This window comes from Dysidea avara, chromosome 6, assembly GCF_963678975.1.
Source record: "Dysidea avara chromosome 6, odDysAvar1.4, whole genome shotgun sequence".
Taxonomy (NCBI): Eukaryota; Metazoa; Porifera; class Demospongiae; order Dictyoceratida; family Dysideidae; genus Dysidea; species Dysidea avara.
Window position 1 is genome coordinate 36477269 of NC_089277.1, and position 25405 is coordinate 36502673.

Genomic DNA, 25405 nt, shown 5'->3' on the forward strand with positions numbered 1-25405 from the left:
CCTCCATATGGCACCAATGACGGTTAATGGGTTAAACATTGTTGATTAGTGGTCAAGTTTAAATAGTCACTGGATTGAATTTTGGAAGTAAAGTGATAGAAGTTAATTATACAACGGCTGTGAGGGACTTTGCCAATTCCTCACAGCTGTTGGATTACTATTACAAACACCATTAAATTTCATCACTTTACTTCCACAATTCAAAAGGGTAGGCTTTCCCAAGTAAGGAAATCTTTATTTTTAAGAGACTGGGTAAACGCTTTGCGAGATATACTTGTTTAAAAACTATGTATGTTAGACAATGGCATGTCAAAAATGCTTTGATATTTGCAAAGTATGCAGGATTTTTATTCTAGTAAGACACCTGTAAACAGGTGGAACCTAGTAAGACACCTAGCCACAAACTTCAACAAACAAATTGCATACTTTGTGGGTTCATAACAAAATTCCAGTCACCACAGGCCATTGTCTAAATTACTAAGACATGCATTGCTAGGATTCTTCAGTGGATAAACACCCCTCAGGAATGATGTAATAATCACCTCAGCTCCGCCTCGGTAATTATTACAGCATTCCTTCAGGTTGTTTATCCACTGAAGACTCCTAGCAATGCATGTCTTACCTATACTAAAATAGCAAAAATATTGTGCATTTTTCTTTTGTGTTTTATCAAATCCAGTTTTCTGGGTTACACAGGTTTAAGGGTCAAATAAAGTACTTAAGATTATATATAAGTTACTAACCTATTTTTTATGTAGTGGTCTTGTTCTGTGGACTACTCAATAGCTAACACATGTTACACAGAAGTACACATCCATACATCGTCTTATAGTGATTATTGATTATAGAGAATAGTTTATGAACAATCCTGACCATTTTTTATCATTTTTGGCTCCACTCAGCCTTGCTAAAAAAAGTAATACTAAATCCCACAATGTTATGCTGCACATTGCTCAATATGAGTCAATCCGTATTGTATTCTTAAACTGGTTGGGCATCAAAGCCATGAGTACACCATGTTCCCATGACATTTCCTAGGAAATATGTAAGTTAAACCCTAAGCAGTGCCTTTGAATTCCCTCACTAAAGTGGTATATAATCAAGTGTCTTCAATTTGTAAATTTAAGTATAAGGCCAATTAAATGTTTAATAAGTGCAGAAAATTATATGGTTATAACACGCTGACAAAAAGTTTACGAGTCACGGAAATTTGAAAAAGTACTGTAGACAAATGCCCAAGTGCACGCACCATTTTGCAGGTTCAGTTATGTGTTATCATGCTCTCACAACATACATGTAATGGTGAAAATGTAAAACACAACATTATACTCTAGTATGTGTGAGCACTCACTTTATTTATGCTAGTAACATCAGCTCCTTTTGACAATAATAATTTTACTACTTCTGTGTGATCCCCTAAAATAATTAAGGCTATTACCTAATGGTTGTCAACATAAAGATGCAAAATAAATCTTGTACTAGGCATAACATGCTTTTTACAACAAACTACCACGATTATTTTTATCAGCAGGTAGGGAAGTAGACTGGTTAAGTGGAACCTCCTTCTAAGGAGAAACTTTGAAGTGATCTATGAAGTATACTGAAACAGAAATGCCTTCTTGAATATCTCCATCTCATCTGTTGTTGACTCTGCTATATCATACTCTTGGTTGCAATCAGGTGATTTTCAAAGGGCCTAGAGAAAAGTTAGATTCATGCTGTGTGAAATGGTTTTGTTCTTTCATGCCACTCCACTAAATCACTGCAACGATCTGCTTCTATATATAACAGACTAGAACAGTATTAATTGTAAGAAAATCCAACTAAAAGTAATGCTTCTTCAGTCTACAGACTCATTAAATGTCTGTCTACAGTATGGAAACTACATACCACTACTTTGAGATTGCTGCTGCAGAAATATCTGGAAAATACTACTGTAACTTAATCCCTGTTCAACAGAAAGGGTATACACAGAAAGCCAACAGTACAAACTATCGATCAAATGATGCTAGACTGGTGTGGATAGATATGAATAAGGCATATGACTCAGTTCTCATGATTGAACTGTACACTGTTTAAGATCAATTAGAGTCCATGGAATTTTATAAAGGCAATTTCTTTTTGGCTTACTATGCTTATTGCAGATGCTTTGTTTTTCGCAAAAGTTGCTATCCAATATGGATCAAGACACACGGTAGTGTGTCGTGCGGCCCAAGAAGCCGGCGCACCACACCGTGAGTATATTTGTAACTGGATCTACGAAAACCGTTCTAATCGCCCAAGACAGGAAGTTTGATTTTTTTCACACAAACACAAAGCTTAATGAATGCGCTATCAAGTTTCACTGTCACAGTCGACCAGAGTAAAGTAGTCTGCTTTTGCAGGCTGCTTTTTAAGAGAACAGTGACGAGCCGTACGAGTAGCCTGGGGTCTTGATGGAGTCCTGGCCAACCAGGAGATGGCTGTGTGTGGCTGTACAGCTCTGTGGTGTTGGACAATGACCAGTGCTGTAAGTTTCCTTTCATTTTAGCCAGTTATGAGCCCTGAATAGCCTATAACTCGGCCTAATTCATCCCAGCATGATTCTTTTCAATTTTTGAACACTGTCTTGCCCACCTTCCAGGGCCTCTGCCTCCCACCTTTCTGGAGTTCGCCTGATACAGACAACCTCGGTTTAAAAACTATCTAAAATGGCGGGAAACTTAGCTGTTGAATACTTCTTCAGTGGATGATCAGGGAGGTAAGAAATTGTTGTGAAACGTGCTAAATTTGGTATGTGTAGCTACCACCATTGGCCAGCTACAATACACTGAATATTTAAAACCGACATTTCTCGATACTTTCAAATGGGCGATAAGACTGGTTTTCCCAGAGGCAGTCACATTACAGGAAGAAAGAAAACGTCATTTTCACACCTTTGTATCTCGGTGATCCCTTATCCGATTGAAACCAAGTTTGCTACAGAGTTTTCCGCCAGCCAGGGGAGTTTACATTCAAAATTTGATGTAAATCACTCCAGCCATTTCCGAGATACGAGCTGCCAAAATTTCGTTTTTTTTCTTGTTTTTTTTTCTTCGTGTTTTTGCACACTTGCAAAAATTGCTATAAAACGCAAACGCGTGCTCCGATCGCCTTGAAAGTTGGCACACAGAAAGGGAGCCCAAAGGCAAATCCTAGTAACACATTTGGTGCAAATCTGATGAATGGTACAGGAGTTATGACCGATTATTTGCGTATAACAAGTTCGATTTGTTGTCACTCCTACAGGGTAAACCGCTTCATAGAATGAGTTGAAAATTGGTATGTAGATGGAGTAACCATCGTAAGAGTGCCTTTTGGTGGCTTGAAAGGAATCGAGATAAAACCACAGAGATATGACACAAAATCCAACCTGTGTCACAACTAAGCGATCAATTTTTATGAATAAAAAAGTATTACTTTTTACGCCTACTGGCAAACCGCTTAGAGCAATGAGCTGAAAATCGGTGTATAGCTGCAATAATCTTCATAGAAAGTCCTTGCAGTAGTATAGAAGAATTGGATTACAAACCACTGAGTTATGATTCGAAAGCCAACTCCGTGTGGCAAATGTGAGATAGAGATACTGTAATAGAACAGTCACCCTAATAGAGCATTCAGCTAATTTATTTACTCCATTATAGAATTCTATTACTTTGCAAGTTATTCTGTATTGAGTTCAGCTGCAAACAGTTAATCTTATAGACAGTTTAGCAAGAAGCAAGTCACCTTGTGGAGAGTTAAGCTACAAATATATCACTCTAGAGATTCAGAACACTACAAGTCACACCGAAGAGAGTTCAGCTATAAACAAGTCATGCACCCTGTAAAGAGTTCACCTACAATTAAGTCACTCTCTAGAGAATTCAGCTACACACAAGTCACTGTGGAGAGAGTTCAGCTACAAACAAATTACCCTGTAGAGAGATCAGCTACAAACATAACACTTTGCAGAGAGTTCAGCTACAAACAAATCAACCTTTAGAGCGATCAGCAACAAACAAATCATCTTGTAGAGAGATCAGCTACAAACAAATCAACCTGCAGAGAGATCAGCTACAAACAAATCACCTTATAGAGAGTTCAGCTACAAACAAATTATCCTGTACAGAGATCAGCTACAAACACATCAACCTGCAGAGAGATCAGGTACACACAATTCAACTTGTAGAGAGATCAGCTACAAACAAATCACCCTGTAGAGGGATCAGATAGAAACTAGACACAATGTAAGGAGTTCAGCTACAAGTAAATCACCCTGTAGAGAGTTCAGCTAAAACAAATCAACCTGCAGAGAGATCAGTTACAAACAAATCACCTTATAGACAGTTCAGCTACAAACAAATTACCCTGTAGAGAGATCGGCTATAAACAAATCACCCTGTAGAGAGTTCAGCTACAAACAAATCAACCTGTAGAGAGATCAGCTACAAACAAATCACCTTATAGAGAGTTCAGCTACAAACAAATTACCCTGCAGAGAGATCAGATAGAAACTAGACACAATGAAAGGAGTTCAACTACAAGCAAATCATTCTGTAGAGCGATCAGCTAGAAACAAATCACCCTGAAGAGAGGTCAGCTACAAACAAATCACCCTGTAGAGAGATCAGCTACAAACAAATCACCATGATGAGAGGTCAGCTACAAACAAATCAACCTGTAGAGAGATAAGCTAGAAACAAATCATCCTGTAGAGAGTTCAGCTACAAAAAAAATCAACCTGTAGAAAGATCAGCTACAAACAAATCACCTTATAGAGAGTTCAGCTACAAACAAATCACCCTGTAGGGAGATCAGCTAGAAACAAATCACTCTGTAGAGAGTTCAGCTACAAACAAATCAACCTGCAGAGAGATCAGCTACAAACAAATCACCTTGTAGAGAGATCGGCTACAAACAAATCACCCTGTAGAGAGATCAACTAGTAGCTAGAAACTATACACAATGTAAGGGGTTCAGCAACAAGCAAATCACCCTTTAGTGAGTTCAGCTACAAACAAATCATCCTGCAGTGAGATCACCTACAAAAAAAGCACCTTGTACAGACTTCAACAAATTACCCTGTAGAGAAATCAGCTAGAAGAATTCACCTTGTAGAGAGTTCAGCAACAAAGAAACCACCCTGTAGAGAGTTCAGCTGCAAACAAATCAGCCTGTAGAAAATTCATATACAAACAAATTGCCCAGTAGAAAGATAAGCTAGAAGAAGTTACCTTGTAGAGAGTTCACTGCTTGAAGTATCTTAGTTTACTACAGTGGTATATCCCCAGTATATGGAACAGTTAATTGTTTGTTATTTTAGTAGTTTTTCAGTAAACCCGCATTCACTGATGTTTTACTGAGAGTTTAAAACTTAGTAAAATAATTATGTTCCACATACTTAAGTTTACTGACACTTTACTATCAGTATAACTACAGTAAGGCATCTTAACAAATTAGTAAACTAAGAACCTTCAAGCAGTGGTTCAGGTACAAAGAAACCATTCTGTAAAGAGTTCAGCTGCAAACAAACCACCTGTACAGAATTCAGCTACAAACAAATCACCCTGTAGAGAGATCAGCTAGAAGAAGAGTTACCTTGTAGATAATTCTTCTGCAAACAATTCACCCTGTAGAGAGATCAGCTAGAAGAAGTCACCTTGTACAGTGTTCAGTTACAAAGAAACCACCGTGCAGAGAGTTCTGTAATAAATATATGTATTATATATATATATAATTTGTACATTTACTGATAAATTCAGAAATATTTGAAGTATTTAACATCTGCTTCATCTTTTCTTCTTCCTGTGGTAAAGAAAAAAGATAGGTTAAAAAGCCCCAAAGCCGGCCATAGGCCGGTTTTGGGGTATACAAATACAAAAAGAAGTGAAATCTAATCCAAAACAGCCAAGCTGTAAAAAAGTGTGCGGCCCTCAAAAAGGCTATGGTGAAAAAAGATGTGAAATCCAAGGTGGTGGCCAAGAAATGGCTGTGATGGTAGGTAATGGTAAAAATTTTAATAACGACAATTCAGGTGAATTTTGTGCCAAGACCAAGCAGCACCAAATTCATCTGAATTGCCATCATTAAAATTTTTACCATTAACCTACCATCACAGCCATTTCTTGGCCGCCACCTTGGATTTCACATCTTTTTTCACCATAGCCTTTTTGAGGGCCGCACACTTTTTTACAGCTTAGCTGTTTTGGATTAGATTACTTTAAGGTGACAGTCTACTGTTATTTTATCATGTGTCTTGCACTACTAACTATTAAATTTTAGAAAGCACCCAGTAAGGTTATTTTCTTTCAAACACATCTACAGTTATCTTTCAGCCACCTGGTGTATATGGAAGATGCCAAACTAGAGTTTATGGACAATCCCAACATGAGAATGAGTTTGATTTGCCTAATAGTATTTTAGACAACCAGACAGTCAACTGCTATGGGACTTTACAACCATTACTGATGTCAGTATCCATCATAATCATCCAAATATCAGAAGAAATCAAAAGGCTTAGACTGAAATAGGGATTATAATACCCATTAGTAATTTTGCAGGTAAAATAAATTTTCCTTATTCCTTTACTTTTTTTCTATGATCCCTATATAATTTAACTTAAAATTCCTAATTTTACTTGTGCTGGTATATTTGTAGTATGTATACACGTTGAGCTGCGTCCTGAGAAAACAATTTCCAAGGGAAACACCATTACATCTAACCTAGTGATTAGTGGTAACAGTAAAGGTGTCATGTGTGGTTTGGCTCCGTCACAAAATCAGGAAAAGGACATACAGACAATGCACTTTATAGCTTCTCATAAGAAATTTATGGTAAATTGATTGGTCATATATGTGTCAGACATTTGAATAAATATGTTTTTAGAGGAACAAGAAATGGGTCAAATTTCAAGAACTTTTGTAATTTCATCCTTGAGTTATTAAATGTGTTCAACTCAATGCATATATAAAATATTAGTTGTACAGTTTGGTTTTGTGTTCTTCTAATTATGATACACCTTGTTCATGTAGGCTTTCATGCATTAGGCCATTCTTTATTTTGTACAGTTTCAAATGTGAAGTGTTAATATATGTAACTGTTAGTTTTTGTATTGTTCTTTTGTGTTTTGTACAATTTGTTTGCTGAGTTAGTTGCTTTGTTCGGGCTGGTATCAAATCCCAACAGTACAAACCATGATCGCTCGAACCAACAACAGCTCACCCTAAAACACCTTTTCAGCCCCTGTTGCAGGGGAATAGGAAGCAATCTTGGATTGGTCAGGCAACTAAAACTATCACACAGATTGTAGTGGTGTACTACATCTTTAGGTTGCCTTTTATATGGTTTTTATATAGTGTAGTTCAGCAACTGACTGTTCTATCAGAGTACCTGACTGCTCTATTAGAGTATATCAATCATACTATAGCAAGTATTGGTCCGGAAATTGCCGGGTCTGCCCGACCTACTCTGATGCCCCTGTGTTGCCAAAGAATAAAAGGAGCTAAACATGACATGCTCCAATCAAATCAGCATCTAGACTTGGACAGTGCTATAAAGGATGTGGTTGATGACAATATGCCAAGCCTTAACAGATAGAGAATTTGGTGTTATAATGTTCTCTTTAACTTCCTACACAACCCGTGATAGCCAGAAGATGCCAGTGTATGCAAGTCACAGAAACAAAATTGGCAGTATGCATGGTCACAATTTAAATCCCAGTATGTTCATTACTAAGTTACCAGTTTCCTGGGTTGTTGAATAAGGCATCGGGCAATACAATAAATCCCACTACAATATGTTTAGGATTCAAAAGATGCCATGCTTATCCTTTCAACCCACATGCTATAGATAGCAATGTGATTATTGTCAACCTTAAGTTTAAGGTTTCTTACACATTAAGTGGTAGATAATTGTGATTAAGGTATGCCAACAGGCTATTGTGTCTGATTATGTTTAGGTGAAATTACTGATATGCATTGATGCAATTATAAAGTTTCACTTTACTCATGCAGAGTTCCTTTCTTCTGATTAGAGGATTAGAATAGTTGCAAATACCCTTAATTTCACAAATAGTTACCAACTCCCACTAGGGCTGAAATGATCATGTTTTTTCAGTATTTGAGTACTCCCTAGAGTTAATGATTGAGTACTCATGAATACCAGCTGCATGTAGTCATACCCATTTGACATGTTTTGTACCAACCTTTTAACAGTTTACAGCTTTTCAAGTGACAATAATGGTACACACACTGTATTAAAGTACTGATATTAGTGTCCCTGAAAAAATTATTATTCCAATCAAATTCTACAGCCCTCTTTGTGTCTCTCCCTGATGACAAATACATCATGTGATGTGAGATACAAGTACTCGAGTACCAATTTTACTATTCAAGTGCCAAATCCCCAACAAGTACTCATCAAGTATTAGTATTTATTTCAGCCCTAATTCCCACTATCCAATTGTTGTAGTGGAGTTACATGTACAACCTCCTGTATGGTTTCTACATGTGTCAAGGACTGCTGTAGTAATGCATAAACAACCAGTGTAACAAATCACCCAATCCAATGCAGCAGAAGAATACATGAAGGCACAATAAGAAACATCATGATTGATAATCATGTTTATGGCTGACAATGTGTATTGCTGATTTAATTTATTTCACTTATTCATTAATTTCTATATAGCCCCTTAAGAACCTTGAACTAGGCTAATGAAAGTCTGGTAGGTAGAAACTGGACAAAACAACTACTTACATACACAAGTATGGTGGCAACTTGATTAAGAAGACTTCATTTGTAAACCGGAATGGTTAATCTTGGTTATGACTACTATGAATAGTAGTTATAGTACTTTGTCAATGACTAAAATATAAGCTGAAACAGCTTAGATTTCAAAATGCTATACTTCATACGTAGATATTAAAAGTACATTTTATTAATATGTTAGTGCTACTAAATCCTATGTTTACAGCTACTATACTATATCCATTGAGTCCAAATAGAGATCTCTGTGTGCTTGACATTCTGGCTTGGTTGACTCTTGTTTCTTTACTTTTTGCAGCAATTTCTATTCTCATGTTTTAATTTCTAAAATTATTTTCTACACTATTATTCTATAAAGTCAATCATACTCAGATATATTTCCATGTCCATGTAGTAACTCACATCACACATGTACTATAATACTAATACTCACTTTGTTCACACAGTTCACATCAGCTCCTCTTGATAATAATAGTTCAGTTACTTGTGTGTGATCTTTCCCTGCTGCTTGGTGTAATGGAGTGTCACCTAACTGTTATACAATAATGATGACACAATCAGAATTAAGACAAAATTGCACGCATGTACAATGAAGCATACATTCTTTTATGTACAGAAGGCCTACACTTTTTACACTGCACTTTGTACAAATATCCACCTGTATATCCGTCACTCACTATAAGGTATGTCCACACAATTCTGACTGTGACAAATCTATACAGCTGAAGTACTTTAAATGTAAAATGTGTGTTACAACTGTGTTACAACTACTGTAAATTACCATGTACTACGTATATCTACCCATTAGGACACCATTAAAGACTGCAACTAATTATCTTACTAAATGTCCAGAAGAGAAGGAAAGATTATTTGCCTGATAATGTTCAGGTGAAATTACTGATATGCATTGATGCAATTATGCATCTATATAAGTATAAAGTTTCACGTTGCTCATGCAGAATTCCTTTCTTTTGATTACAGGATTAGAATAGTTGCAAATACCCTTAATTTCACAAATAGTTACCGATTCCCACCAGGGCTGAAATGATCATGGTTTTTTAGCATTCGGATACTCTCTAGAGTTAACGATTGTGTACTCACGAATACTAGTTGCATGTAGTTATACCCATTTGACATGTTTTGTACCAACTTTTAATAGTTTACAGCTTTTCAAGTGACAATGATACACACACTGTATTAAAGTACTAATATTACCATCCCTGAACAATAATAATTCCAATCAAATTCTGCAGCCTTCTTTGTGTCACTCCCTGATGACAAATACATCATGTCATGTGATCTTAACAAGTACTCTAGCACTGATTTTACTATTCAAGTGCCAAATCCCCAACAAGTACTCATCAAGTATTAGTATTGATTTCAGCCCTAATTCCCACTATCCAATTGTTTTAGTGGAGTTACATGTACAACCTCCTGTATGGTTTCTACATGTGTCAAGGACTGCTGTAGTAATGCATAAACAACCAGTGTAACAAATCACCCAATCCAATGCAGCAGAAGAATACATGCAGGCACAATAAGAAACCTCATGATTGATAGTCATGTGTATGGCTGACAATGTGTATTGCATTGCTGATTTAATTTATTTCACTTAATCATTAATTTCTATATAGCCCCTTAAGAACCTTGAGCAAGGCTAATGAAAGCCTGGTAGGTAGAAACTGGACAAAACAACTACTTACATACACAAGTATGGTGACAACTTGATCAAGAAGACTTCATTTGCAAGCCCAAATGGTTAATCTTGGTTATGACTACGGTGCCTTTTCAGATGTGGTATGCGTGGGTTCACCAGTCATAATAAAATTACTGATTTAAAAAAAAAGCTAACAAACAAGTACATGAAAAAATTTGGAATTTTCAACTAGAGTAGGGACCATAGTGTAAAAAGTACTGAAACAAGTTGGAGTAGTCCATGATATTAAATCACTGTAAAACAATAAGAAGTATTATATCCCTACTGTGCTCAAGATACCATAACGGAAATGCACAGTAGGGATATAACACTTCTTATTGTTTTACAGTGATTTAATATCATGGACTACTCCAACTTGTTTCAGTACTTTTTACACTATGGTCCCTACTCTAGTTGAAAATTCCAAATTATTTTGTGTACTTGTTTTCTATTGACTGAGTAAGTAAGTAAGTATATAAGTAACTGACTGATGCCTTCAGACAAGCGTAACTCGATAACGGCTAAAGGTACGGGCTTGATGTTTTCACTGTTCGACGTCGCTTCGGCCCGACAGGTGCCTTTTGGCGTACCGCAGTACATACAATGCATTCTTCATGGACTAACCAGTGTCTTCCTTTGTGTCCCATTCATCTTTGCTGACAGGGAAAGGTGTCGATTTGGCACTAGCACATGATGGCTTCCCGAAGTCATCCGTATTTTTCATAGTGGCTATTTTGATTGCAAAGGTGCTTTTCAAGCAGTTCTTGATTCGTATTGCTGTGCAACGGGTTGAGCATAGCCGACAGCGAAACGTAATGGATACTTCACTTTTCAGACGATAGTTAGTAAAATTGTAGCGCGGCACCATTTCTTTTGTATGCGTAGATTGTAGAGGTTCTTCCAGAGAAGTTCTTGATTCGTATTGCTGTGTAACGAGTTGAACATAGCTGACAACGAAGTGTAATGGATACTTGACTTTTCAGACGATAATTGATATAGCTGGGGGGCGCGGCGCCCATTTCAGATGTGGTATGCGTGGGCTCACCAGTTATAATAAAATTGTTTACAAAAAAAGTTAGCAAACAAGTAGCTACACGAAAAGATTTGGAATTTTCAACTAGAGTAGGGACCATAGCTCATTGATAAAAAGTACTGAAACAAGTTGAAGTAGTCCATGATGTTAAATCACAGTAAAAAATAAGAAGTGTTATATCCCTACTGTGCATTTCTGTTATGGTATCTTGAGCACAGTAGGGATATAACACTTCTTATTGTTTTACTGTGATTTAACATCATGGACTACTTCAACTTGTTTCAGTACTTTTTATCAATGTGCTATGGTCCCTACTCTAGTTGAAAATTCCAAATTTTTTCATGTAATTATTCTATAAAGTCAATCATACTTAGGTATATTTCCATGTCCATGTAGGAACTCACATCACATTTGTACTATAATACTAGTACTTACTTTGTCCACACAGTTCACATCAGCTCCTCTTGATAACAATAGTTCCGCTACTTGTGTGTTACCTTTCACTACTGCTAGGTGTAATGGAGTGTCACCTGACCCCTATACAATAATGATGACACGATCAGAATTAAGACAAAATTGCACACATGTACAATGAAGCATACATTCTTTTATGTACGGAAGGCCTACACTTTTTATACTGCACTTTGTACAAATGTCCACCTGTCTATCCATCACTCACTATAAGGTAATTACATGTCCACACAATTCTTACTGTGACAAATCTATATTGAAGTACTTTAACAAATATCTAAATGTCTTAAAATGTAAAACATGTGGTACAACTACTGTACATTACTATGTACTATCTACCCATTAAAACACCATTAAAGACTGTGACTAATTATCTTACTAAATGTCCAGCAGAGAAGGAAAGATTATGTGTCTGAAAATGTTCTGGTGAAATTACTGATATGCATTGATGTAATGCATCTATATAAGTACAAAGCTTCACGTTGCTCATGCAGACTTCCTTTCTTCTGATTACAGGATTAGAATAGTTGCAAATACCCTTAATTTCACACATAGTTACCAATTCCCACTAGGGCTGAAATGATCATGTTTTTTTAGTATTCAAGTACTCTCTAGAGTTAATGATTGAGAATTCACAAATACTAGTTGCATGTAGTCATACTCATTTGAACATTTAACAGTTTACAGCTTTTCAAGTAACAATAATGATACACACACTGTATTAAAATACTGATGTTATTGTCCCTGACAAAATAATTATTCCAATCAAATTCTACAGCCTTCTTTGTCACTCCCTGATCACAAATACATCATGAGATGAGATCTTAACAAGTACTCGAGTAACAATTTTACTATTCGAGTGCCAAATCCTTAGCGAGTACTCATCAAATAATTTATTAGTATTTATTTCAGCCTTAATTCCCACTATTCAATTGTTGTAGTGGAGTTACATGTACAACCTCCTGTATGGTTTCTACATGTGTCAAGGACTACTGTAGTAATGCATAAACAACCAGTATAACACAAATCACCCAATCCAATGCAGCAGAAGAATACATGCAGGAACAATAAGAAACATCATGATTGATGGTCATGTGTATGGCCGACAATGTGTATTGCTGATTTAATTTATTTCACTTATTCATTAATTTCTATATAAACCTCTAAGAACCTTGAACTAGGCTAATGAAAGTCTGGTAGGTAGAAACTGGACAAAACAACTACTTACATACACAAGTATGGTGGCAACTTGATCAAGAAGACTTCATTTGTAAACCGGAATGGTTAATCTTGGTTATGACTACTATGAATAGTACGTAGTTATAGTACTTTGTCAATGACTAAAATATAAGCTGAAACAGCTTAGATTTCAAAATGCTACACTTCATACGTAGATAATAAAATTATATTTTATTAATATGTTAGAGCTACTAAATCCTATGTTTACAGCTACTATACTATATCCATTGAGTCCAAATAGAGATCTCTGTGCGCTTGACATGCTGGCTTGGTTGACTCTTGTGTCTTTACTTTTTGCAGCAATTTCTATTCTCATGTTTTAATTTCTAAAATTATTTTCTACACTATTATTCTATAAAGTCAATCATACTCAAGTATATTTCCATGTCCATGTAGTAACTCACATCACATTTTTACTATAATACTAGCACTCACTTTGTCCACACAGTTCACATTAACTCCTCTTGATAATAATAGTTCTGCTACTTGTGTGTGACCATTCGTTACTGCTGTGTGTAATGGAGTGTCATCTGACCACTATATAATATAATGATGCAATCAGAATTAAGACAAAATTTCACGCATGTACAATGAAGCATACATTCTTTTATGTACGGAAGGCCTACACTTTTATACTGTACTTTGTACAAATGTCCACCTATCTATCAATCACTCACTATAAGGTAACTGCATGTCCACACAACTCTTATTGTAACAAATCTATACAGTTGAAGTACTTTAATAAGTATCTAAATGTCTTAAAATGTAAAACATGTGTTACAACTACTGTACATTACTACATACTATCTATCCATTAAAACACCATTAAAGACTGTGACTAATTATCTTACTAAATGTCCAGCAGAGAAGGAAAGATTATGCGTTTGAAAATGTTCTGGTGAAATTACCGATATGCATTGATGCAATACACCTATAAAGCTTCATGTTGCTCATGCAGACTTCCTTTCTTCTGATTACAAGGTTAGAATGGTGACAAATAAACTTAATTTAGTGAATAGCTACCAATTCCCACTAGGGCATGGTTTTTAGTATTCAAGTACTCTCTAGAGTTAATGATCGAGTACTCACGAATAATAGTTGTTATTGTTGCATGTAGTCATACTCATTTGACATGTTTTGTGGCAACCTTTAACAGTTTACAGCTTTTCGAGTAACAATAATGATACACACACTGTATTAAAGTACTGATGTTAGTGTCCCAAATTATGCCAATCAAATTCTACAGCCTTCTTTGTGTCACTTCCTGATGACATGTGATGTGATTTTAACAAGTACTCTAGTACCAATTTTACTATTCATGTGCCAATTCTTTAACAAGTATTCATCAAGTATTAGTATTTACTTCAGCCTAATTTCCACTATCCAATTGTTGTAGTGGAGTTACACGTACAACCTCCTGTATGGTTTCTACATGTGTCAAGGACTGCTGTAGTAATGCATAAACAACCAGTGTAACAAATCACCCAATCCAATGCAGCAGAAGAATACATGCAGGAACAATAAAGAAACATCATGATTGATAGTCATGTGTATGGCTGACAATGTGTATTGCTGATTTAATTTATTTCACTTATTCATTAATTTCTATATGGTCGCCTAATAACCTTGAACAAGGCTAATGAAAGCCTGGTAGGTAGAAACTGGACAAATCATCTACTTACATACACAAGTATGGTGGCAACTTGATAAAGAAGGCTTCATTTGTAAACCTGAATGGTTAATCTTGGTTTTGACTACTATGAATAGTAGTTATAGTATTTTGTCAATGACTGAAAGATAAGCTGAAATATATAGCTTAGATTCGAGCTTAGATTTCAAAATGCTATACTTTATAGATAATAGAAGTATAATTATATTTTATTAAAGTTCAGTCTACTAAATCACCATGATTGCGTTTTTCTTAGTCAAGACACACGGTAGTGTGTCGTGTGGCGCAAGAAGCAGGCGCGCCACACCGTGAGTATATTAACAGAAAGAAAGTAAACGCGATTTCAACACCTTGGTAACTCAGTGATGCCTTGTCCAATTGAAACCAAAGTTGCTACAGATGTGCCAGCTAGGTAGGGGAGTCTACAGTCCAAATTTGAAGAACATTGCTCTAGCCATTTCCGAGATACAAGCGGCCAAAGTTTGGGTCTTTTTCTTGGTTTTTTTGTTTTCTTGTACTTCTTTTCACACACTTTGCAAAATCCGCCATAAAACACGACTGCATACTCCATGTGGGCTGAAATTTGGCACACTTAAAGGGCGCATTAAGAAGAATCTCAGTACCAAATTTGGTAGGAATCCGATGAACATTCAAGGTGTTATTACCGAATATTTGCATAAAATAAGGTCTGAGGTCTGTCACGCCCACAGGGTAAACTGCTTGTAGGAATGATCTGAAAACTACTATGTAGATGGAGTAACTATCGTAGGAGTGCCTTTTGGTAGTTTGAAAGGAATCCAGTTAAAGACCATCGAGATATGACACAAAACCCAACTTGTGTCACAATTTCGCAATCGAATTTTATGAATAAAAAACTATAAGTTTTCATGCCAACCAGGCAAACCGCTTAGAGCAGTGAGCTGAAAATCGGTGTGTAGCTGGAATAATTATCATAGAAAGTACTTGCAGTAGTACAGAAGAATTGGTTTACAAACCGCTGAGTTACAATTCCAAAGCCAACTATGTGTAGCATATGCGAGATGGAGATACTCTAATAGAACAGTCACCCTAATAGAGTATTCAGCTACGTTTATAACTTACTCCATTATAGAATTATATTACATTGCAAGTTATTCTGTAGGGAGTTCAGCTACAAACAGTTAATTGTATAGACAATTCAGCTACAAGCAAGTCACCCTGTAGAGAGTTCAGCTACAAATATGTTGCTGTAGAGATTCAGAACATTATAAGTCACACTAAAGAGAATTCAGCTATAACCAAGTCACCTTGTAGAGAGTTAAGCTACAAGAAACCATCCTGTAGAGAGTTCGATTGCAAACAGAAAACCCTATAGAGAGTTCAGCTAGAAACAAGCCATCGTGTAGAGAGATCAGCTAGAAACAAGTTACCTAGAGATCAGCTAGAAACAAGTCACCCTGTAGAGAGATCAGCTAGAAACAAGGATGGTTTCTTTGTAGCTGATCTCTCTACAAGGTGACTTGTTTCTAGCTGATCTCTCTCCAGGGTGACTTGTTTCTAGCTGATCTCTGTACAGGGTGACTTGTTTCTAGCTGATCTCTAGATGACTTGTTTCAAGCTGATCTCTCTACATGCTGACTTGTTTCTAGCTGAACTCTCTATAGGGTTTTCTGTTTGCAATTGAACTCTCTACAGGATGGTTTCTTTGTAGCTGATCTCTCTACAGGGCGACTTGTTTCTAGCTGATCTCTCTACAGGGTGACTTGTTTCTAACTGATCTCTAGAAGACTTGTTTCAAGCTGATCTCTCTACATGATGACTTGTTTCTAGCTGAACTCTGTATAGGGTTCTCTGTTTGCAATCGAACTCTCTACAGGATGGTTTCTTGTAGCTGATCTCTCTACACGGTGTCTTGTTTCTAGCTGAACTCTCTATAGGTTTATCTGTTTGTAATTCAACTCTCAACAGGATGGTTTCTTTGTAGCTGACCTCTCTACAGGGTGATTTGTTTCTAGCTGAGCTAGAAACAAGTCATCCAGAGATCGGTTAGAACAAGTCACCCTATAGAGAGATTAACTAGAAACAAGTCACCCTGTAGAGAGATCAGCTATAAAGAAACTATCCTGTAGAGAGTTCAGCTGCAAGCAAATCTTCTTTTATGTATGGAAAGCCTACACTTTTTACACTGCAGTTTGTACAAATGTCCACCTGTCTATCAATCACTCACTATCGGGTATGTCCACACAATTCTTACTGTGACAAATCTATACAGTTGAAGTACTTTAAATGTAAAAAATGTGGTAGAACTACTGTACATTACTATGTACTATCTCCCCATTAAAACACCATTAAAGACTGTGACTAATTATCTTACTAAATGTCCAGCAGAGAAGGAAAGATCATGTGTCTGAAAATGTTCAGGTGAAATTACTGATATGCACTGATGCAATGCATTTATAGAAGTATAAAGCTTCACGTTGTTCATGCAGACTTCCTTTCTTCTGATTACAGGATTAGAATAGTTGCAAATACCCTTAATTTCACACATAGTTACCAATTCCCACTAGGGCTGAAATGATCATGTTTTTTTAGTATTCGAGTATATACTCTCTAGAGTTAACGATTGAGAATTCACAAATACTAGTTGCAAGTAGTCATACTCATTTGACATGTTTTGTACCAACATTTAACAGTTTACAGCTTTTCAAATAACAATAATGATACACACACTGTATTAAATACTGATGTTATTGTCCCTGACAAAATAATTATTCTAATCAAATTCTACAGCCTTCTTTGCCACTCCCTGATCACAAATACATCATGAGATGAGATCTTTACAAGTACTTGAGTACCAATTTTACTGTTCGAGTGCCAAATCCTTAGCGAGTACTCATCAAATATTAGTATTTATTTCAGCTGTAATTCCCACTATCCAATTGTTGTATATAGTGGAGTTACATGTACAACCTCCTGTATGGTTTTTATATGTATCAAGGACTACTGTAGTAATTCATAAACAACCAGTGTAACAAATCACCCAATCCAATGCAGCAGAAGAATACATGCAGGAACAATAAGAAACATCATGATTGATGTCATGTGTATGGCTGACAATGTGTATTGCTGATTTAATTTATCTCACTTATTCATTAATTTCTATATAAACCTCTAAGAACCTTGAACAAGGCTAATGAAAATCTGGTAGGTAGAAACTGGACAAAACAACTACTTACATACACAAGTATGGTGGCAACTTGATCAAGAAGACTTCATTTGTAAACCGGAATGGTTAATCTTGGTTATGACTACTGTGAATCTATGAATAGTAGTTATAGTACTTTGTCAATGGCTAAAAGATAAGCTGAAACAGCTTAGATTTCAAAATGCTATACTTCATACGTAGATAATATAAGTATATTTTATTAACCCATTAACGGCGGTAGCCGCCATATGGCGGCATGGATTTAGAAATCCACATGATTTGGCAAAGCACGCTAGTTTAACCATAAAGCAGCTCCATAAGGGCCGATGCACGTGTGCTAAGATTTATACGACCACACCCCTTTGGTTACTAGGATAAATGGTCCTTCCCGCAAAGCGATTCGCATTTTGCGCGTAAATGACATAATGGCATCCCGACTTTCCGTAACAGATGTTCTCGATACTGTTCTTGATGATGGATTCAGCAGTGATGAGAGCGACGATAATGAAGGAGAAGAGATATATGCCTACTTGGGCGAGCCTGTTCTCCGTAGAAGCGAATTGGAGGCTGAAGCTGTACTCGAACCAGTGGCAGACGCTTGGGATGCTGCTGACGATCCTGAATGAGGACAGAGATGATATTGAAGACAGGGACAATCCTTCTACTGAAGACATGAATGATCCTACTACTGAAGAGAGGGTTGATGAAGAACAGTTTGATGATGCTCCCAGCGAACAAAGTGAAGCCATCAGTAGGACATAAGTATTAGTGATCACAATGAGAGATGAAAGTGTAAGTGATTTCACATAGATATGAATAGGTGACAACTAAGGTATAAATGGTTGACGATAAATATGCACTGGCGAAGAGATAGAATACATACAAGCATACAAATAGAAAACATACAGACAATAGATAAAAAATACAAGTTGTGGCTAAGTAAAATTATTTATGAGTGACTACATAATGCAAATAAATGTTTGTATTCCTTTGCAGCTATCCAGTTCAGAACACCCAAGTTCTCCCAAGCAACGACGACTTGATCCTACTGATAGTGACACTTCCAATGATGACTCCATACCAACATCACCTGATTGACCAACCCGTGCCACTACAGCAGCTCGAGGAGCAGCACGTGCACATCGACGAGGACGGGGTACAACAAGAGGTGGTGGTGGTGTAGGACCTACTGACAGTGCCAGGCGTGGACGTGGTGTACGTCGCAGTGACAGCAGAGGACGTGGTCGTGGCAGGGAGCGTAGTCGGAGTAGAACAACTAGTCTTGGTGGAGGACGTGGTCGTGACAGAGGACGTGGTCGTGGTGCTGGTAGGGGACATGGGACCATACCTGGTGATGGAAGAGCAGCTGGAGTAACTTTTCTACCTGGAGAGTGGGAGAATATAGAGCCCACACACACTAAATTTAGCTACTCACCAACTCCTGGTCCAAATGTACGATTTCCACCAAACACAAGGCCAGTTGATTTATTTTATTTGTACTTTACTGATGATGTTTTGGACTTGCTGGTCACTGAAACCAATAGTTATGCTGCTTTGCGGTTTCCCTGTCGGCAATATGCAAGACCGTGGAAAGATGTCACCTGTGAAGAAATGAAGGCATTTATTGGAATGCTCATAATGATGGGGATCTTGCACTTGCCACACCTTGACATGTACTGGCAGGTTGATGAGGAGATCCTGAGTACTCCTGGTATCTCAGAAATAATGAGTAGAGACAAGTTTCTCCAGATCTACCGTTTCCTTCATCTTGCTGATAATAGACAGCAACATCCAGCAGGGCATCCATGACATGACAAACTTTTCAAAGTGAGAAACTTGCTGAACTTGGTCACTGCCCAATGTGCTTCCAATTACACACCTCACCAGGCTGTGACTGTAGATGAGGCTATGATCCCTTTCAAGGGTCGTCTCAACTTCAAGCAATATATGAAGAACAAGCCTACAAAGTGGGGGATAAAAGTGTTTGTGTTGTGTGATGCAACAAATGGGTACATATACAGAATGCAAATATACACAGGCAAAACATGGAGTCAAACCTTGATATTGGGCTTTGTTCAAGAGTTGTACTGGAACTTATGGATGGACTTGAAGGGCATGACGTTTACACCGACAATTACTATACCAGCCCTCGTCTGTACATGGCCCTGTATGAAGATCAGAACAACGCTTGTGGGACAGCTCGAACAAACAGAACAGGGTTTCCTAAGTCAATAATTAGAAGGACAAGGGAAGATAGGGGATACTATAATTACCTATCAAATGGTCCACTCCTTGCAGCAGCATGGTATGATCGAAGATTTGTCTATTTTCTATCAAGCTTTCATGAAGGGGCATCACATGGAGAGACAGTCCGACGTACTAATCCTGATGGGACATCAAGTGATGTTTCTTGTCTGCCACTGCTGCCTGATTATCAGCAGTACATGCGAGGGGTGGATCGCAGTGATCAGCATATAGGATACTATAATGTGGGAAGAAGATCCTGCAAGTGGTGGAAAAGAGTTTTTGCTCACCTGATAGAATGTGCTCTTTACAATGCTTACATCTTAGAGAGGTACTCCAATCCATCACTGTATGCTGGTTATCCAAGTCGACGAAAGCGAAGTTATCTTAGCTTCCGCATTGCAGTAGGCAATCAGCTAATCGGACCTTATCGTTTCCGGCAACGAGCTGGTCATCAGCGGAGTGGGGAGCATAGTGAAACACGACTGAACTTGAATCTTGGTCACTGGCCTATACAACAGACAAAGAAACTTGAATGTGTAGTGTGCAACATGACAAGGAACAAGCAACATCTTTCTAGAAGTGAACTGAGGCATGAAACTCGATTTAAATGTTCTTACTGTAATGTACATTTATGTGTAAGTGACGATAGGGAATGTTTCAAACTTTATCACACAAAGGTAGAATACTGGAACACTAGCTAGCCCAACTGTAGTAACTAGTACGCAGCACTTTATTGTTTTGCATATAATGTTTTGTAACAAATGCTAATTGCTTGTATACTAATCTATATTAACCAATAAACAATAACCAATACAAATATGTCCATTCACTCACGTAAACATCACGATACCATTGATCTGCTTCGATAGACTCGTTTGTTTCATACTTCCCCCTAAGAAATCGCTCCGTCATTGATCGTTCCTTTGCTGCTATGACTGCTATCATCACTGAATTTGTGAAACGTGACGACGCCATTGTTATTGCATGAGTATTTACACATGTGCGTATGGCAATCGTATCAAAAATCTATGGCTGAATACGCTTACCTGAAACATCGCCTTCCGCTCTCAGGGAAATGAAGCGCTTCACCCGTTGGCGTATACAACGCAGTTGTGATGAAGTAAGGTTTGTTGTTAGCTCTCTAAAGTTAGAATAACTGTGTCAAGTATGGTTTTACCATTTGCATATAAAAATACGAAGTTATAAAATATTGTAATGTATATGTGGTTGCTGCTATGGCAACAAATTGCATATAGTTGTATTCCTTGGTCCATGGGGAACATAGTGATATATGGTTTCCAAGGGGCTTAACTGTTTGTTTGCTTAGAAAAGAGGCTTGTCTTGAGTCATGCGTTTTTTTTTAATTCCCTCCAGGAATTCAGCTGTTAATGGGTTAATATGTTAGTGCTACTAAATCCTATATTTATAGCTCCTATACTATATCCATTGAGTCCAAATAGAGATCTGTGTGTGCTTGACATGCTGGCTTGGTTGACTCTTGTTTCTTTACTTTTTGCAGCAATTTCTATTCTCATGCTTTAATTTCTAAAATTATTTTCTACAATATTATTCTATAAAGTCAATCATACTCAAGCATATTTCCATGTCCATGTAGGAACTCACATCACACATGTACTATAATACTAGTACTCACATTTTTCACACAGTTCACATCAGCTTCTCTTGATAATAATAGTTCTGCTACTTGTGTGTGACCATTCTTTAATGCAATACATAATGGAGTGTCACCTGACCGCTATACAACAATAATGACACAATCAGAATTAAGACAAATTGCACACATGTACAATGAAGCATACATTCTTTTATGTACGGAAGGCCTACATTTTACACTGCACTTTATACAAATGTCCACTGTCTATCCATCACTCACTATAAGGTAAGTCCACACAATTCTTACTGTGACAAATTTATACAGTTGAAGTACTTTAATAAGTATCTAAAGGTCTTAAAATGTAAAACATGTGGTACAACTACTGTACATTCCTATGTACTATCTACCCATTAAAACATCATTAAGGACTGTGACTAATTATCTTACTAAATGTCCAGCAGAGAAGGAAAGATTATGCGTATGAAAACATTTAGGTGAAATTACTGATATGCATAGATGCAATGCATCTATATAAGTATATATTAAAAATTATGAATTTAAAAATGAAGTAGGGATCCAAGCAAGAAAAAGTAGTGAAACAAGAGATGAACAATGGTAGTTAGTACAACATTGGATATACTCACGGTGTGGCGCGCCGACCCAAGAAGCCAACGTGCCACACCGTGAGTATATTAACAGGAAGAAAGAAAATGCAATTTTCACACCTATGTAGCTTTGTGATCCCTTACCCGATTGGAACCAAATTTGCTACAGAAGTGCCGGCTAGTTATGGGAGTCTACATACCAAATTTGAAGAAAATCAGTCCAGCCATTTCCGAGATACGAGCGAACAAACTTTTGTTTCAATTTCTTCTTTGTTTTCTTTTTCATCTTCTTCATTTCGCACACTTCGCAAAATCTGCCATAAAACACGAATGCGTACTCGAAAAGGACTGAAATTTGGCACACTTGAAGGGCTCAGTAAGGCGGATCTCAGTACCAGCTTTGGTAGGAATCCGATGAACATTCACGGAGTTATGATCGATTATTTGCGTAAAATAAGGTCGAAGGTCTGTCACGCCTACAGGGTAAACACCTTGGAGGAATGAATTGAAAATTGATATGTAGATGGAGTAACCATCGTAGGAGTGCCTTTTTGTGGTTTGAAAGCAATTGAGATAAAGGCCATGGAGATATGACACAAAACCCAACCTGTGTCACAATTACGCAATCGATTTTTATGAATAAACAAAATATTAGTTTTCACGCCTACCAGGCAAACCGCTTAGAGCAATAAGCTGAAAATCGGTGTGTAGCTGGGATAATCATCATAGAGAGTCCTTGCAGTAATACAGAAGAATCGGATTAGAAACCACTGAGTCATGATTCGAAAGCCAACTAAGTGTTGCAAATGCGAGATCGAGATACTCTAATAGAACAGTCACCCAGTAGAGCATTCAGCTATGTTTATAACTTACTCCATTATAGAATTATATTACATTGCAAGATATTCTGTACGGAATTCAGCTACAAACAGTTAATCTGATAGACAATTCTGCTACATGCAAGTCATCCTGTAGAGAGTTCATCTAGAAACAAGTCACCCTGTATCAGCTAGAAGAAGTCACCTTGTAGAGAGTTCAGCTACAAAGAAACCATCATGTAGAGAGTTCAGCTGCAAACAAATCACCCTGTAGAGAACTCAGCTACAAACAAATATGCCCTGTAAAAAGATCAGCTAGAAGAAGTTACCTTGTAGAGCGTTCAGCTACAAAGAAACCACCATGTAGAGAGTTCAATTGCAAACAAATCACCCTGTAGAGAACTAAGCTACAAACAAATATGCCCTGTAAAAAGATCAGCTAGAAGAAGTTACCTTGTAGAGAGTTCAGCTACAAAGAAACCACCATGTAGAGAGTTAAGCTGCAAACAAATCACCCAGTAGAAAGTTCAGCTATGAACAGATCACACTGTTGAGAGTTCAGTTAGAAACAAGTCATCCTGTAGAGAGATCAACTAGAAGTATCACCTTGTAGAAAGTTCAGCTACAAACAAATCACCTGTAGAGAGATCAACTAAAATAAGTCACCTAGTAGAGAGTTCAGCTGCAAATAAATCACCCTGTAGAGAATTCAGCTACAAACAAATCACCCTGTAGAAAGATCAGCTAGAAGAAGTTACCTTGTAGAGAGTTCAGCTACAAAGAAACCACCATTTAGAGAGTTCAGCTAGAAACAAGTCACCCTGTAGAGAGATCAGCTAGAAACAAGTCACCCTGTAGAGAGTTCAGCTAGAAGACGTCACATTGTAGAGAGTTCAGCTACAAAGAAACTACCATGTAGAGAGTTCAGCTGTAAACAAATCACCCTGTTCAGAACTCAGCTACAAACAAATATGCCCTGTAAAAAGATCAGCTAGAATAAGTTACCTTGTAGAGAGGTCAGATACAAAGAAACCACCATGTAGACAGTTCAGCTGCAAACAAATCACCCAGTAGAAAGTTCAGCTATGAACAGATCACCCTGTAGAGAGTTCAGTTAGAAACAAGTCATCCTGTAGAGAGATCAGCTAGAAGTATCGCCTTGTAGAGAGTTCAGCTACAAACAAATCAACTGTAGAGCGTTCAGCTACAAACAAATCACCCTGTAGAGAGATCAGCTAGAAGAAGTCACCTTGTAGAGAGTTCAGCTATAAAGAAACTACCATGTAGAGAGTTCAGCTGTAAACAAATCACCCAGTAGAGAACTCAGATACAAACAAATCGCCCTGTAGAAAGATCAGCTAGAAGAAGTTAGCTTGAAGGGAGTTCAGCAACAAACAAATCACCCTGTAGAGAGTTCAGCTACAAAGAAACCATCATGTAGAGAGTTCAGTTGCAAATAAATCATCCTGTAGAGAGTTCAGCTATGAAAAGATCACCCTGTAGAGAGTTCAGCTAGAAGAAGTCACCTTTTAGAGAGTTCAGCTACAAAGCAACCACCATGTAGGGAGTTCAGTTGCAAACAAATCACCCTGTAGAGAATTCAGCTACAAACAGATCGCCCTGTAGAGAGACCAGCTAGAAACAAGTCACCCTGTAGACAGATCAGCTAGAAGAAGTTACCTTGCAGAGAGTTCAGCTGCAAACAAATCACCCTGTAGAGAATTCAACTACAAACAGATAATCCTGCAGAGAGTTCAGCTAGAGTCAAGTCACCCTGTAGAGAGAATCCTGTAAAGAGTTCATCTACGTACAAGCAAATCACCCTGTAGAAAGTTCAGCTACATTTCAAGTCACCCAGTAGAGAGATCAGCTGCAAATTATCCTGTGGGGATTAATTGACATGTAATAAATATCTAATCAAAAACAGCCAAGCTGTAAAAAAAGGTGCGGCTCCCAAAAAGGCCATGGTGAAAAAAGATGTGAAATCCAAGGTGGCGGCCAAGAAATGGCTGTGATGGTAGGTTAATGGTTACATTTTAATAACAACAATTCAGGTGAATTTGTT

General features: G+C 37.4%; 1 protein-coding gene across 1 annotated transcript in view; it reads right to left on the minus strand.

Moving 5' to 3' along the window:
• Positions 1-8305: 8305 nt before the first annotated feature.
• LOC136259448 (ankyrin-1-like) overlaps positions 8306-25405 on the minus strand; it is a 455130-nt gene continuing 438030 nt past the window's right edge. The window contains exons 13-17 of the mRNA XM_066052932.1: positions 21957-22058; positions 13638-13739; positions 11928-12029; positions 9197-9295; positions 8306-8329 (exon numbers count right to left, since the gene is read on the minus strand). Coding sequence (XP_065909004.1) covers positions 8306-8329; positions 9197-9295; positions 11928-12029; positions 13638-13739; positions 21957-22058 — 429 coding nt within the window. The remainder of the gene's footprint in view (positions 8330-9196; positions 9296-11927; positions 12030-13637; positions 13740-21956; positions 22059-25405) is intronic.